The sequence below is a fragment of the Meleagris gallopavo genome, chromosome 10 (genome assembly GCF_905368555.1).
Source record: "Meleagris gallopavo chromosome 10, MGAL_WU_HG_1.1, whole genome shotgun sequence".
In the NCBI taxonomy this organism is placed as follows: Eukaryota; Metazoa; Chordata; class Aves; order Galliformes; family Phasianidae; genus Meleagris; species Meleagris gallopavo.
The window spans coordinates 13,632,385-13,650,427 of record NC_139413.1 but is presented as its reverse complement, the minus strand read 5'-3'; the positions used below and the strand labels follow the sequence as shown (position 1 = coordinate 13,650,427).

General features: G+C 35.2%; 1 protein-coding gene across 5 annotated transcripts in view; it reads right to left on the bottom strand.

Moving 5' to 3' along the window:
* The window catches only part of EVI5 (ecotropic viral integration site 5), a 90,102-nt gene that overhangs the window by 6,319 nt on the left and 65,740 nt on the right, over positions 1 to 18,043 (bottom strand). For all 5 annotated transcript variants that reach the window (XM_085231816.1, XM_085231812.1, XM_085231811.1 and 2 more), the window contains one exon: positions 11,527 to 11,622. In XM_085231816.1, coding sequence (XP_085087942.1) covers positions 11,527 to 11,622 — 96 coding nt within the window. The remainder of the gene's footprint in view (positions 1 to 11,526; positions 11,623 to 18,043) is intronic.

The window sequence follows — 18,043 nt, the reverse complement described above, 5'->3', positions numbered from 1 at the left end:
ATTGTCAGTATAACCAAGACCAGGCTCAAGGTTGTGACTTTTATTTCAGCACCAGTGAATTTCCTGCTTCACATTACTGAAACATTAAATTCTTTTGCTGTTGTTGTTTTTGTCCATCACCCCTCCCCACCTCCACCCACCCCAAAGCCATAGCTATAAACACAGCTACCAGCAACATCAGACACAAGGGTCATTCCTGGAAATTACTGATGATTCAAGAAGCCCAAACCAACCAGGACAGATGCCAAATCCAGGAACTCCCATTTACTCTGCTTACTCAAGTTCACCTGATCATTGCTGTTCCTCCTGAGGGAGAGGCCTTAATAACATGGACTCACTGTTTAGAAGGCAGTTGAGAAGGACCTGAATAGGATTCTGTTTAGTGAGATCCATATGAAAAGTTATGGAAATGGCCATCCTTACATCTCTTAAAAAGCCATTCTGGGTTCTCCATTGCTCCATCTACCACTAGATTTAGAAAATGAAGCAGAAAAAAAACATTTTGCAGACCACAAAAGATTTGTGAGAAATACACAAAACCAAGGAAAAAAAAAATGAAAAGAAAGAAGTGAAATTGTTTTTTCTTTCACTTTGAGGCAGATATGGAGATCTGCATAGATATTCTTAGCAGAGGAATTCAGGAAATATGTTAAATCTTCATGTTTTCAGACAGCTTTTATTTGAAGTATTATAACTTAAGATTATTCCAGAACAACTTGGAGTTTTAACAATTTACTTAATGTTCCATTTCAGCTTGAGCTACAACGTACCAATTTTGAGATGGACACAACAGACAAATATGTTCTTAAATAAGTAGTATTACTAAGATGCCATATTTACTTCCTCTGAGATTTAATTTCACATTATTTAAAAAAAGCAACAAATCAAAATCAGGAAATTGTTGAGATTTTGCTGAAATGCAAGTCCTTCAAGATGTTCCAGTGTCGTTGAAGAAACACAAACAGAAATATGAGTAAATGCATTTGAAAGTGCATTAAGAGACTGCAAAACTATTTCGAGAAAATTTTAATACAGAATTTTAATACATGGACAAAAACCCCATTATAAAGTTAGCCTGAAGTGCGGAAGCGAGAGCTTTCTATAAATTTGGGTTCTAGCAGATTGAAATCATCATAACATAGCTCTAGGATTTATGTTTCCCTCTTCTCCATACTCTCAAAAGACGTGTCTGCAAGGCAGTACAAAACAGGAGTATTCAATAAATGAATAGCATAGGAATTTAGCAAGTCTCTTTGAAATCATGGTGTTAGCCAGTCACTGCAGGAGAATCTAAACCATACCCAAGCATACTCAGGACTGTCTGGGACTCAGCACATTTGTCTAATTGAGACAGTTTGATGTGATTAAAATAGGAATTCTACAAAATTCACAATGGACATTAAAAGTTAGTGATTCCAGATAAAAAAAAGTTTAGCAATTTCTGTAAAATAGTATTCCTTTTTAATAGGCGTTTCCTGAAGAAAATTAACACTACTTTATATGGATGAGTTCAAGCTTTTATGTGCCTCCTATTCGCCACTTCCTCAACATTCTATCCCCCAAGAATTTTATAATGTATATAGGAAGAAAAAAAATAGCTGACAAGTATACTTAAGATTTGGCTCCTTGTGAAATGTAATAAAACTAATCTTAGAGAACTAAAAGATTTGATTTGTTAGGTTTTGTTTTTGTTTTTTGATAAGCAGAAAGCAGCAAAAAGAGGAAATTAATTTTATATTATATTTAGTATAGAATGAGAGTTGAAACATGGCCAATTTGCAGCACAACTTAATGGTAGAAAGATACTCTATTTGCCTCCAGATTCTCACGTGACTGAACTTCTTGATCCACAGTAACTCAAAAAGGTAAAACTGTTTCTAGAGTTTAGCCTATCAACTGGCTACAGTAATTATAGCAAAACTGCAGTTTTCAAACTGACAGGAAGAGAAACTGAAAGACAGAGCAAATATTAAACACCAGGTTTGGTATTTTATTGTGGGCCCAAACAAAACAATAGCGTTATTTACCAGAAAGGACATGGGCTGCTTTTTTGGTTGTACAAATATGGCTGCTGTTCTTAAAAGACAAAAGCCCAAAGATTTTTTTTTTTTTCCTAGATCAATCTAGATAATTCTAAGTTCATTATGTGATTAACCACCAAAATTATCCTGTTTGAATAGTTATCTTTGGGTCACCCTTTAACAAAAAAAAAAAAAGGGTTAAAAAAAAAAAAACAATTTGTATGCCAACATGTTGCTTATTTACCACAAATGAATTTTGCTGATCATTTTACTAGACAGAATTTAAGCCACTGCTTAATGTTTTTTTATTAATTAATTAAATAATTAAGCAATTATTTATTATTATTTATTATTAAGCAATGCTTTAATTGCTTAAAGTGCAAAGCAAAACAGCAAGAAATTTCCAAGACTTAGCCATTTCATGCTTTTAAAGACATATCTCTTATAGTGCTTATTACGTGGACTCTGTTTTAAATTGCTAGCTTCTGTGAATCATGTTCAGTTTCACTGTAGGATAGAAGGCTTGATAAAAACCCTACAGATGCCAACAAGTTGAAATAAACCATGAAGTAACTTTAATGCATTAAAGCTCATCTCTAGTTGTTTCAATACACTTTCCACATTGCTCTGAATGAGTGTACATTTTCTGCCTCATTTAAAATATATTTTTAGTATTTTAATTAAGGAGCTATAGATTTGAAAGGAAATATGGTAAATGTATGTTGTACATGAGTTTTAGTAAAGACAAGATTGCTGTGTTGTAAATGTGACAAAGATTAAAGCTAGCAACAAGCATACAGACCAGAAGGTTTCCAGTGAATCAGAACAGGAAACCAATAAACCGATCAATGGGAGGTCATGACTTTTTGATCACTGCACTATATGGTTAAAGACTGTTTTTGATCTACTGCCATGTAATCAAATTAACCTTTGAAATTCTGTATCAAATACAAAATAAAAAACAGTGCTAAGAAAGTACTTAGCTTTTAAACTACGTATATTAAAAAAAAAAATCAGTCTCTGGTAACTAATCATGTTCTAACTGTTGAGGGAGATCTTGACAAATTTGTTGTAATGAGATCATATGCAATTCCAAAAAGTTCTAAGCTACGCTAGCCTTGGGAAGTTTCTATAAGTAGCTAGTTGGTAGGTGGAAGGAAAGTTCCCAGAAACTCTTCCCACAAGAAGTTCTAATGAAAGTGTTTATTTGGAGGACATAGCAACAAAAACATTTTAAAACAGCAGCATGATCACATTGAATGTACTGTGATTATCATAGGCCCAAGGAGCTACCTAAATCTCACTGCTCCTTTTCCCTAGAGCATGCGTCTATAAATAGAAGAATGACTGAAACCTCAAGCGTTAGCTAGAGCATACTGGCTGACACAGGGACTGAAAACGTACCCATAATGCATACAGTTACAGGAAACGATCATTTCGCACTTTTACTCTATTCTTTTAAAATAGGGAGTTAACCTCAGCATTTTTAAGCAGACAAAGTAACATTTATTTTTGCCTGGTACCTGAAATTACTTCTACCTGTACTGTCTGCCTTTCTGAGAACAATAAAAATTTCAGAAGGGGTAGAAACATGCTAACACACAGCATTCTTCTCCTGAGCTATTTCTCAAGTAGGAAATAGATGGCATCTGTGTATGGTGGCTAACGGTTTTTTCCAAGGAGCAATTACTCTAAGCTCAAACCAGTACTTTACTTCTTCCACTTCTCAATTCCTAACAGAACTTGTTTTATAAGCAGAAACACACGACAGATCGTGACAAAGCTCTATGTAGTACAGCAGACAGGTCACACAGCTTAAAGAGCAAAAATGACTCGAGCATTATTGCCTCAACAGTAAAATAATGTTACTTATGATCAGCTTACTTCCTTTGACAACCCAGATAAATGCCAAACAGGGACTCTGTATAGTTCAGTGTAGGTAGGTGCTTTCACCTCTTTTACTGCAATCAGTAACTAGTATATTTCTCCACAAGACAGGTCTGGAGCTTAGATGCGGTAGGATACAATCAGAAAAAAGAACACATGAAAGGGAAATGTTTCTACAATCACCAAACATCATTTATTTTATCATCAAATCTAATCTGCCAGTAGAGGCAGTGAAAGCTAAGATTCGTATCTAAAATTGTTGCCCTCATCTTCTAGTCCCACCATAGTGAACGAAGTCATACCCACTCTGAGAGGAGACTGCATCACTGTTCCTGGTTACACTGTTCATCCATCATTTTGTTGAAGGTGTTACTGAGGAGTGAGTAGTTGAAATGATTATGAAATCAATCCTACCTTTTTGGACAAGTGTAGCATGTCTGGTCTAGACTACAAACACCTATTCAAAACTAATCAAAATAATCCATCAATTTTCACAAAATAGACACAGCAACAGTGCTTTCACTTGTTCACTGCTTAGTTTAAGCCAGACAGTTTTTAAAGCCAACTCTTTTATGAAGAACAATTTAACTGAACTGGATAAAGTAATGGGAAAGTACTAGGACTCCATATCTGTTCAGCATCACACTTCTGTAACAATATTGGTATTATCTAGCCAGTGTTACATCTTTTGATTCTCAAGGAGAGGCTGAATTAAAGGAATAAAGCAATTCACTTTTCTAAAGTACACAGTATATATTTAACTATCCTGTGTAGACAAAGCCGCTACATTAGACTTGGTGTTCACAAACCACATGACCTCACAAACGCTATCTTATCACATCACAGGTTCCTCAGACTGACCACAACCACTTAAATCAGACTCCACCAGCACGGAGGCTCTGTATCTTTGACACGTACCAGTAGACCAACTACATTTTTAGCTGTCCAGAAGCTTTGCAAGAACTTCACTTGTGGGGAGGGAAAATCTGATGGTCTCTTGTCCAACTGTGCTTGCAAGATATGGAGGAAGAAAAGCTCTTGATTTATTGTGCTATAGACTTCTACCACAAGTTGAAACGCTTTGTAAATCTGAGGGCTAACATATTTCCTTTCAAAGACAGCATTTCTTATCAAGTAAGAAAACATTTACAGAACCACATATTTTGAAAGTATTCATCCAGTAAAGCAAACTAGAAGATGATAATGCGGTTCTAGGCAGTATTGAGAACTACTTTGCATAATTTAATACAGTATTTCTAGCAAGCATAGTGAAAAATATGAATTAAGAACAGTAAAAATTGACAGAAATTATAGAAATTAACTGTTTTTACAAAAGCAAGAACAAAAAAAAAAAAGACAGTCACAAAGAGCCCAATGCATATCTGCCAGTACTACATGAAAAGTAAACAGTTCCAACCTTTCCTGAACCTCATTATTTCCAATAGAAAAGAGGTGAAGTTGACAAGAGACTGAAAATGTATTTTATTCAATGTAAATATTACACGAAAAGTACTAAGCCTTTTTGGGACTTCCCTATCTCTAGTTCTGATGAAATTACTTATGTCTATTTCCAAGATCTACATGCTGATCCATTTGATCTCCACTTATTAACCCATATGATTTGTTACACTACAAGTCACCACCCTATAAATATCTTCAGTGAAGAACTTTGTTTCTAGTAGTTTGAACTAGAATTCACTTCCTCCAGTTAATCCTTCTATGTTCATGACCCAAATCTACACACAACCCATTCACAGCTATAAGTGCCATTTAAAGATGTGCCCACACTGCAGCAATTTATGACAAATGCTGCACAGGCACATCCAAACAGAGTAGCTGAACAACAGTAGTTTAAGCACATCAGAATGAAGTTCAGAATTGCTTTCCCTGCTTCTAGTCTAGAGGAATTTCAGATTACAGAGCATCTGATTTGCTAAGCACTGAATCTGACTCAAAGGAGAACTAGTACGAAAATAAAGAGGAAAGACAGAATGCTCCTTGGTAGTATGCCAGAAATACAGAGGAAATAATTTGGCAGGTTTTAAACACAGCTTACTTACCGTAGAACTTCACAATATTTTAAGACCAAAAGGAATTGTTAACATGGTTTGAACTTCCCTCCTGCGTATTATAACACATCAAATTTTATTTGGTTGTTGTGACCTGTGTGAAATTTTTCATCCTACATGCTGATGGCTATTGCTTACTTTCCCTTCTCCAATCTAGTTTCGGCAGTGAAAGTCTAGAAAGCTACACTAAATTGCAAAATGTAGCCTTAATTCTTAGCTTTAGCTATATTACCAGTTACTCCTTTGGTCATATCTTATGCATTATCTTCAAAGTAATTATCTAAAGTGTCTTGAATTTTATTACACAAGCAAAATCTTTTAAAAGCATTGTATGTAATCTCCAACTTTTATATCTCTTTTCATTAAGGCAATTTAAAACGTAAGCCCGCCAGAAATGAGATCAGACCATGAGATAATATCTATATCAGAATCTTACTGACTGCATTAGTTTCTTACAATGTAATATCAGTTCCATCCCTAGATAAAATTATAGAAGTGAGAAAAGTCAGTAAACTACTAGTCTCTACTTTGAGATCTCATCAAGCTTTTAAATAAAATAAAAAAAAAAACAAAGGGAAAATACTTCCAAAAAATCCCCCTTTCTTCACTATCAAGACAGAATAACTTAAATCACCATGATTTCTTTTGAAATCATTATAGTCTTCTAAAAAACCTCAAGAATTTGTTTTGGAAAATAATGCTTCAGTCATCTGTCATCTTTTCCACCAGCCGTGGAAATTGCTACTGAGGGCAGTTGGCAGAGGCTTTTCTAATTTTTGAACATTAACCTTCATACCACTAACATCAGGATTTTGGTTTTCATTCCAATACAGAAAACACACAAGATTTCTGCATTGGAAAGCTTTCTCATTATTCCATTCAAAATATATTAAGCAATTATTGATAAAAAGCATCTCATGTAAGAACAGCTACCACAAAATTAGCTCCAAATACTGTCTCTGACATTGGTCAATAGCTGGCATCTCATAAAGACTATAACAAGATGGAAACACTTTAGTAATTCCTCCTAGCTTTCAGTAAGTACTCTTATCAATGATAAAAATGACATTTGTACATCTACAGGAATTTATTCCTCCCCCTTCCTCTCGTTTCACTTGAGGATTTTAATTCATGCCCTGGAAGAGAAGTGAATAAATGCACAGCAAAGGCAGATAAATAGCATCTAGCTGATCTCCCTCCTTAAAGGCACACGTTATGCTGGCTGCTGAAGGTGACTGGACAACAGTGTAAGAAGCAAAGTGAAAGGCGCTGAACAGGTTATGTATTCAACGCTTGTATTTTAACTCTTTTCTGTATTTATTATGCTTCTAGAATTAGTTCACAGCCAAGTTCTAATTTAGTCTTTCATAGGGGGTGCATGTTCCTGGAGAATGGGAAGTGATGACAGAGACCATAGCACCTTTTGAAAGTTACAGTCCAAAATGACAGATAAATTCACAGGTTTCATTGACCCCACAGATGTCTCAAACTTTTTTTTTTTAATCTGAAACTAATGTCTTTTTTTTCTTCTTAAGAACACAAATAAAGAGTAGAAACTGAGAATTTTAAAGAATATTTTATAGGCCAAAAGTGCCAATGACTTGTCTTACATAAGAACAAAGAAAAAACGCATCATTCTGTTCTGAGTATTCTTTGGCCACATATGAGCTAAAAACAATTACCAGATCCCTCAAGTATAAGAAAACGTTGTAAAAAAATGGAGCTTAAGACAAACAAAACCCTTCCACAACCATCTAAAATGTGTTGAAACTGCATTAGAATGATAGGAAGTGAGCAAAATCAGCACCTTAAAAGTGAAATTTTAGATACATCATAGTATCATACCAAATACTAGTTGTTTGAAAACAGGAACTTGATCCCATGTGGACAATACAATTTCCACTTGCACCTAAAAATAATGTAATGACTTCTTCAGTTAGACAAACAGTGCCATTCTCTAATTCTTGTATACTTTGAATTTTATACTCTTGTCAGTAATTATCAAATATAAAATGAAAACCTCACATTCAGGGAAGGAAGCACCAAGTTCCTGCATGTTGCTGCTCCTGCTTCATGAAACTTCCTAGTTTCCTAATGCAGCTGTAAAAGTATTATTCTGCTGCATGTTGAAGAGAACACTCTACAATTTGTCATTGTAGAGACTGCTTGCTTTAGGGTACTTCAACACACACTAGGCCTTTAGCTTATTATGACAATTGTGCTGAGTTTAAAACTGAAGACTACATTTGAAATAAATCAGTAATAAATAAAAAACTGAAATCTAACAGGAAAAACTCTTCAGAACAATTCAAGGGACAAAGTCTATCCAGTAATATGACAAGGACAAATTTTACAAAAATTTGCTTCAAATATCAATTTAACATTCAGCATTTCAGTCCTAAATCACAAAGTCTTACAGACAGGAAACCACTTGCTTCTGTCTCCAAAGGTGTCTTGTGGTCTGCCAGTATAGTTTGTGGGTACACAAGCTAATTCTAATCTTTCATACCACTCCTGTAATCTAGGTAATACATATGAGCCTTGCAACATCCAACAGGAAGTAGAGACAGCTGCTGTGTAATATATATATACACATACATACACACAGTGACTGTATGCACAAAGGGGTAGTGTATGAAATGAAGAACTTAAGCAGTTTGTAAATCATTTAATTTCATTCAGTTTGAATTAAAAGTAAAAAAAAAAAGTGGTAAACTACAAAGTACCTCTTCCCCTTTCCTCCCTCCAGTAGTTCATTTCAACATAAGTGACAAACTAGTTTATGACCTCTTTTCCTTAAGCCCTCAAACTTTACCTAGTGCAAAATGAGAGCAGCCCAAACTTTCCACAGCTTTTACCCCTCCCTCCAAGTTAGCTGCTTACTTCAATACTACTTACTGAAATAAGATGTTTTTTTCCATAAAAATTGCATCCACCTAATAGTTTAGCATCTCATCAATGGGAACTTCTCTGAAGTCCTAGCACCCAGTGAACAATCAGTATGCAAAACGAGTTAGAAAGTTTGCAATGCCTGCATAATCGTGTCATTTACATTGTATCACAGCAGGTTAAACTGAAAGGTCAAGGGAGAGAGTATAAACAGCATCATCAGATCTTAATTCTGTACCAAAGGCAGGTGAGACAAGCTTACAGAATTTACTGACAAGTAACAAAGCTGCTTGACAGCAATTGCAGCCCGTCAGAGCTGTGCAGTATGCAAGCACTTAAAAATCCTGGTAAATTACAGGAAGTCAGGAACGTTTAGATATAGATGTAAGAAAGAAAGTAAAATGGAAGAATGAAAGTATTGGCTGTGAAGATTAATAAAAATTGCAATAGAACATGAGAACATGCAAAAAGTCAAGTGGATTTTAAAAGCTCTGAAAAGTTAAGGTCATGACTTCCTATCTGCATCTGTGGCAATCCTAAAATTTCAGGTTTTCATGCTAGAGTTTCAGCCTTCAATAAGAAAGCCATAAGGCAGGAGATAAGTGGCTAGCTTTGTGTGCAATAAAACAAAACAATCAGTAAAAAGGGAAGCGTAACTCTAACGTGGCACTAAGTATACATGACTTCTCAGATGAATCACTATTGCAAACTACTGCAGTCTAAATGTCCTTTCATCATGCACCAATTCTTTGAATTTTGATAGGCTATGTAAAACAAAAGATGGTTGTTAACTTTCTCAGGAATCAACGCAAATGTGACTGATTTTACTAAAGTTAAAATTGCCAAATTAATAATAATTGATTCAAAGGCACATGAACTCAGTTTGAGAACTGCCTTGAGGAACTTAAAGATGAATTCTGCATTTTACTAAAAGAAAGCATTAAACTTGCATAGAGAAGAAAAAAGTCATTAACAGTCTCTTCAGGATAAATTCTTTTCCTTAAAGCAAAATATGCGAAGTATCTGGCTTTTTGGGAATTCTACAGGTAACTTATTTTCTCATAAGAAACAAAGTAAACTGCTTATTGTCCTTCAATAGAAAATGTCAGGTTATTGATTTTTAAATTTGTTTTTAGTGAGCTTACTGATTGGTAAAGGTGCTGGACTGATGGCTCTCGAGACCATCTTCTATCTATAGAAGTGAGAGCACTCTGAGATTCTCCGCTATACTGCAGCTCCCAAAGGACAGATCCTAACAACTTGATGCTACTGGGATTGTTACAACATTAAAAGTACACAAAGAATGAATGTGCTCTAAAAAAAAAATCAAAGCAAACAAAATTAAAATTAATTACTTGTATCTATAATACACAATCTGCTCCAAAAGTAATGCCTCCCATTATGTTGGTCCACAACATCACAGGCACATGTTGGAGATAGGGCAGTAGAGGTTGAACCTTCCCTCCAATACTCTATTACATTCTGTTGTGCAACAGATAGCAGCAGGAGGGCACTCTGACAGAATAGAGTCTGCAGATGAGACAAAGGTGAGTCATTCAATTCCTCCATGTGGAAAAAAAACCAGCAGCCAGTGAAATTCATCAGTGCTTGCTGAACATTTACAGAGGCTAAATAGTGGATGTGAGAACAGTGAGAAAGTGAGTGATGTTTCAGCAGTGGTGATGACATGGAAGAGAAGCCATGTTCCAGATGGCCATACACGTTTGCAGAAGCATGGCATGCAAGCTCTTGTTCATCACTGGTGAAAATGCATGGCTATTGGCACCGAGTATGGTAAACAGTAGTGTTTTGTAGCTGAGAATTCACTCTAACAGCATTATCTGTATTTCCATGGAAATAAATAGGAGGCATTACATTCTATGTGACTTACGTACTGCAATTTTCAACTACTACCAAAGCTGAGTATTACAAGACACATGTAAGCAGACTATAATGCAAAGATGACCAGGCATTTTGCACAAAGTGCAGTGATAAGACATTTCTTCATAACACAGGATGAACTGAAATAAGCCAGTGAGCACAGAGGTTACATAAGCCATCTCGGTTTCAGGACCCTCTGATCTTTTTAACTAACAGTTACTACAACTATTAAAGCAAGGAAGTTTGAAGATAGAAATTTCATAGGTCAAAGGTTTTGGCAGTTAAAAACTGTATCTGTTAAACAGTATTAAGCAAGCATCCTTTTTCTTTTTAAGCAATCCCAGAACACTACCACAAAATTAGTCCTCATAATACGAAACACCAAAAGAGATCTCTACAGACACTTCTTCATATGCAAACAGTTCATTTTCTAATTAATTAACCTTAAGACCTGTAGCAAGTGAAAGCAAAGGAGCTTGTTTTCATGCTTCCATCTCTGAACACAGCAATGTATGATCAACTCATGAAATTAACAAGATGGAAGAAATGCCATCCTCAGTAATATCAAATCACATAATAAAGCAAATTTTAGTTTTCTTACACAAGGTTACAAGGACAATATGCATATACAAGTATTTGTTTTATTGCATTTATTTCAAATAACTTAAATTGGCAAAATCAGGTAATGAAGCTCTAACAGCTACTAGAAAAGAAAAGCCTGCTACATTTAAAAGATATGACTAAAGGTAAAATATATCAGGCAGTATTTTACCACTTACCTCGTGATGCAGCTCAGCTATCTGATCTTCCAGTTCTCTGATATACTGGTTAGAATCAGATTTATTAAGCTGCCCTTGAATCTTTCCTTCTTCTTTCTGTTTTGGTTAAAAAAAAAAGAATCTTATTCAAATTGTTCACAAATATACAATCTTAAAATGCTATTTTAGTTGTCTGCATATTTTTATCACACACAGATATTCACACACGCTTCTCAGCATTTTTCACTGGGATGAAGTTTTCTGCAGGTATCCAGGGGCATTAGCAGCTCAGAACAATTTGATCCACTGGGAACACTATGTATGACAAGTTTAGTTTTCTCTTAAGGAGTTTTAAAATATAGTGATATTTATTGCGTAGGAATACTACAAAGCAGAAGGGAAGAGAGGAAGAGAGGAATGTCACTCCTGTAAGAGGTACAACGATAAATTGTAAAATGATAAAGAGGACATTTATTTGTCAAGTAAATGCAGTTATTAACTGCAGATGACTTTATCTTAAAACATTAAGCCCCCAACACTAACTTTCAGCTTGTCTCTAATAAGACCAAACCAAATGCTTGGTAGATCTCAAAATAAAATAAAATAAAAAATAAAAAATCTTGTTTTTTCCCCCCAGATAAATAATTTCTGAAGTGGCCACCAACTTTGGCAGAAATCCTGTAAGTCTTTCACCAATTGCAAATCACACACAACCAATATAATACAGAAATGCAACTGTACATGGAACACATGGCTTTCTAACAGTAGCTCATTTCGCTGAATTCCTACTTATACTTGAAGAAAGTAAACAATGAATTTCAACGAGCAAGCTCAAAGTAATTTGCAAACAGAATTTCAGTAGAATGAGAAGTGTCAATTATTCTTCAAAACACAGAACAAAAAGCTTTAACTGAGAGCTTTCCCTGAAACGTCACCAGGATACAACATGTGCCATGAAGTTGGTAGCAGTGCACTGCCTTCCAAACCATTTTACTACATAAAGAGAAGAACCCTGAGTAGTGTCAGTGTTTGCTATTTCAAAGATATTTCTCTTTTAAAGCTGTTTTTTTATTGTATCAGAGTACACATCACAAAATTACTTTGTGATATTTACTATTAACTCACATAAATTACAATGGAATAGTAGTGCATTATACCACATTGAATTCAGTTCCAAGTCAATCTATGGCTCAAAGTCACACACCAAGTGAGAAGTATCGTTATTTTTTCTGTGCTAAAGAGGTTAAAAAAAAAAAGTATATAAAACTCATCTCTCTTTACAAGGATAACTATTAATTAGTATTCAGAGTTACAAACAGAAGGAACATAACTTACAGACCAAAAGTAATACAGTTTACATTCGTCTACAGAAAAAGCTTCACTGATGCTAAGAATTTAGACAAGAATGATTTCATCTCTTGTGACAGCAGGAGCACATGGAAGAAATGGTTAAAGTCCCTCACTTGAAACGGACTTTTCCATTCTAGCGCATTGTTTCTTTGATTCCAAATTACTACATAATCACAAAGCAAGGTGTCAGAAAGCAAATGTAAAACCAAATATAAGACAGGTGTCACAGCTTTTTTAGAGTACACATCGGAGTTTATATTAGAACTGAGTGCACAAGAGGACATGAAGCAGGCATTTCCAAGTTGTTACGATATGTTAACAATAAAGTCAATAAGATTTACTCACTTAAATTCAGCACTGCACAAATAGCTGAAAGCAGCTACTATACACCATATAGAGTATACATTACTGGGAATAATATATCATTAAACTTAAATGATTTTTATTCTAAATAACACCGTAAAGTTAACATGTATCACAGAACAATTTAACATTAAGTTTGCTCATGGAAAAACAGTCTACCTCCAGTCAGCTTAAACTGAATGTCAATACAAGCCTGGCTTGCAAGGTCCTCGTCGCTAATAAAGGTCAAAGACAGTTTCGGTTTTCCTTTCAGAACTTACAGATTTTGTAGAGGTGACAGTTCATCAAAATGTGTTTAGCACAGGAACCTTGCAACGTGATTTTCTACAACAAATTTTTTTTAAAGGAAACTTCTGCTGCAACCTCCTCTTGCAACATTCAAAGCACTAGAGGTCAGAAGATGATCCTTTTATCTAGCTGCAAAAAATTTAGAAAACCACAAGTATTTCTAACAAACTGTTTGAGTCCATGTTCTATAAGCTACAAAGCCTATTTTCCCTATTCTCAGTGGGTAAATTGGAAAGGTGCCACACAAATTTTAGGCAATGTATCAATCTTCTTCACAGCTGGTATTCATTTCTCAGACCAGCAAAGACGTATTTTTTTTTACCTATTTTATTTTTCCTTCCACGTTGTTTATGTCATTACTTCTTAAAAAGGCACTCATGCAGGTGCACAAGCAAGCCACTGGAAAGCATGCAGTTATCACATGTTCTAGAATTAAAATATTTTTCAGTTTTTACAAAAATATTATATGTTCTACAAATCTGATAAGCAGACAGCTGAAATCGTACACCTGTCAGATAAAAGCAATTAAAAATATTTGTGAATATTTGTGTTCATCTGAAAGTGTATGAGCCTTGTTTCCCTTCATTATTTAGAACTCTAAGAGACTGATGTTTCTCTTCAATACAAAACTGTTTTTCTTTCCAGACATCTTGTATTTATATTGAGTTCATATTACTTGCTAGCAATTTTCAGCTTCTAATAAGTATTTGTTAATCAAAGGCAAATTTCAATTTTCGTTGTAACCTTCTTTAACACTTGTTTTTCATTGTTACAGTTGATAAGAGATCAAAATCTGACGACAGGGAGCTTTCAGTATGTGCAATCCCTTTTAATATCACATAAAGCAATAGAAATGTCTTTTCCTACTATTATTTTTCTGGTATGTCACAAACACAGAATACTTTCTCCTAAAACTTCTGAAGTTCTAGATCTCATTCTCAACCTACACAAGGTAATATATACAACAGTATCTTGTACTTCCTGATTACCATTAAAATGAAAGAAAAAAAAACCCGAGAACTTTTATTAATCAAGGGATCTTGGTAATGACCTGTCAGTCTCTTTTCAGTGACATTGTCATTGTGCACATATCTTTAAATAGCAAAAGTCACCACTACAGTAATATGAACCCCAAATTCTGTCCTCCTGCAGGTTAGATTCCCTCCTATGCATCATAATTCTAGATTACATTAGATACACTTGGGCACTAATTTTTATGCCACTGTGACTACTTAAAAGTGCATACAGTAAGCATACTGATGCTTGACACGTTTGTCTCACACAAGAACACCACACATGGGATTTTAAGTTCATGCTTAACTTAGTGGCTTATTAAGAAAGGTTTAGCAACTTCAAGCTTGGCTTTTTCAGCCTCAAATATGACACTACATTACATAGATAAAATTTTAACTCTTCAAACTGATCTAGCTATGTGGCACAGGGCAAATTTGATAGAGCTCCTTGTTCTCAGTTCTACATGTGAATTACACTTGCTGTGAAAAGAGGGACAGGGAATTAGTTGGGCTGCAAGTGACATGGAAGTGGGAAAGAAAGTGAGAAGTGAAGACAATAAGAAGCAGTGAAGAAAATCTCCAAACAATTCAATACATCAGGCAGCAATACTGGTGCACTCTTGATGATTACATCCTCAGCATACTATGTGCAGGATATGTCTGTTGCAATTAGTTCACTAGAAAGCACCTATTTTAAGAATAACTTGAGATGGGGAACAGAGGACCACCTGCCCAAAAGACTGTGGTCCTAGCCCAGAACATCTGAGCCTACAATCAGAACAGTCTCGATGCATTTCTTCTTTGTCAATCCTATTACTACTGCTAGTTTCACATTTCAAGTGTTGAGCCATGCAGATGTGCTGGAAGATGTATGTTTTTAAATATGGATTGATCTGACAAGTCTTCCACAGAAAAAAAAAAAGATGAAGAAAATCCCCATCTCATCTGTCTTAAATAGTAAGATGCTCAAGCACAAAGGAAATAAAACTTATCTTGTGTAAAACCTCCTAGAAAAAAAAAAGGGGGAGCTAACTGCTCTACTCGTGGTCTTCCTTTATTCTAAATCCAGTTTTGACTTTTTTTAGTTAAGAAAAGGTGAACCAACAACAAAGTTATCTGTTTTCATTAAATCACCTTTCCATATGCTTTGACTTCATTTGCTTCATTTGACTCCATTCATAGATGTCCCACTGACAGAAAAAATAAGCCACTTTTACGAGTTACTGAATGCTTCCTGTTGTACCATTTAGTTCAGTAGGAACCAAGCATTTAACTCAGCTGGTTTTATGTTGTGCTTCAGCAGTTTTGTATTTCTGAAGAAATCTATCAGATAACTGGACTGATTCAAAAATGAATATTAAAATTTAAGTGGTATCTTAACATGAGTTTAAGGTATGGATATCACACCTTTTAAAAGGAAGTAACATAAGCAACTAGTACTCTTTCTTCATAAGAGTTTAAAGATCTAATATTGTATGCATAGGATGTGGTTAATGTTCCTTTGTTGTCTTTTTTTTATTGAGTTAGAATACAATTGCAGAAAATCTGTGGTATTTGCAGAGGTCACAATACAAAGATGCCTGGCCTCCTGACAACTAATAGACATTTTAAGTTCAAAATAATGTACTTAAAGAAAATAGATAACATCAATAAGCAAAAAGGATTAAGTAATTGAAATAGTGCAGGAATTAAAGTTAGGCAAATGTAGAATCAAGGAATTTTTGTTTAAAAACCCCCATCACAAGTAAATCAATCTCGACATGAATTTCCATAGTATACTGCTTCTGCATATTGGCAACACTGCAGTGCCCATTTCCCCTTCTGAGGAAGGATTTTAGAAATGTTGGTGCTGTGTCATTCAAAACCCATTATTTCAATTTTGTCCACTCCTTGTCTTACTGTGTCTTCAAATGGACCAGCTCCTTCAGCACTGATGCAGTTACAAGTCTCTGTACCAGGGGAAAAAAAGGAAAAAAAAAACAAAACCTAGTGGGCAGGTACAGCTCTGCTCAAGAAAAAAGTACCTGTAACAGATGAAGCAGCCACATGCAGTCCAAACCGACTTGAGAGGATACATAAGGAGGGAGTAGCACAGGCAGTGGAAGGGCAGGAAATGAGCCCTGAAGACTAAAAAAGCAACTGCTAAAATATTTAAGCCCCTTCAGTTGTGGGAGCTCTCACCTCCCTCACTCTGCTCTGAAGTAACAGAGTTACTGCACTTGTCTGCACACCAAGAGCACCTGAGAACGTATCTTTTCCTCAAAGTCTTGCTTCTTAGACTGAGTAAAAGTTCTGCCCACAAACAAGTATAAATTGAGATACATGGCTGTAGTATCAGACTGAAGTCCTCCTCTGGCTGACTTTTTAAGAGAAAACCATTTCTGTATCTTCCCAAGAAGCAGTAGTTAGTCTTTAGCAGCATGTTTACCTGATGCATACAACAACTATGGAGTGAATGGAGCATCCAACCTCTGGACCAAAATACACAGCTGGCAACACAATAGCATAGAGACAAACTGCTTTAGAGAATGTTAACCTTAAATACCTGAAGCTGTTACCGCATAGCAACCCCACATAAAAGTTAAGTATAGTTAGTACTTATGATAAAATGGAGTTCAAATTAGAAATTGACCAAAAAGATCTGAAACACCTTGGAGAAATTATGTCTGCTTTTGCTCTTTAAACTAAGGAATGTTTAAGATAAAGAAGATAATAGAATTCTAGTTGCATTCCAACATTAGCAGTTTTCCAGTATACTCTTGATGATCACAGTATGAAAATACACGTCAGAAATTACATCATTTAAGTAAGAGAATATCTAGGGATCTTTTTTACTTTAATAATAACTATGAAAAACACAAAAACCAAATCAATGGTTTTACTAGTAGTCAAAAATGAAGACACACGGGACAGTTGTTCCTCAGATAATAATCTATCAGCTAAAATATCTAAAGAGTAGAGTATTTCCTCAATGCCCTTGATATTTTTCCCCCACCCTGACTTAAAATATTTACTAATTACCAACCTACCTCAGACTCTTTTCAGGGTAGGCTTTTAAATTCTTACCTCTGTGGCAAGACAGAGCACTAAGATGTAAATGAAGTTTATTCAGAAGGGTAAATGTGGTAACTAGTGTCCTTTCAGTGACTTTACAGTGACTCATTCTAGACTTTCAAAAAACACATCACTAACATCACATACCACTACTGATAAGAGAAAAAATGTTTCCTGTAATTTGAAAAGATGGAAACAATTTCTTTACTCAACAGTCAGTACTTGGAAAACTTATTAAACAGAGGCCATAGAAAGGCTTTATTCTAGTGAAATAGTGCTAAAAGTTTAACTGTGGGAGAGAGAACTAGCACAATCATGGACTTCCTTTACAGTTGTTCTCAAAGCAGCTCTAACATGGTTAAATATGGGTAAATGTGACAATTCTCCGAATCTGCCAGGAAACACACCAAGAAGGAAGTGATGTTACCCCCCTGACCAGATCAACCTAACCAACAGAAGAGTTTTCCTAC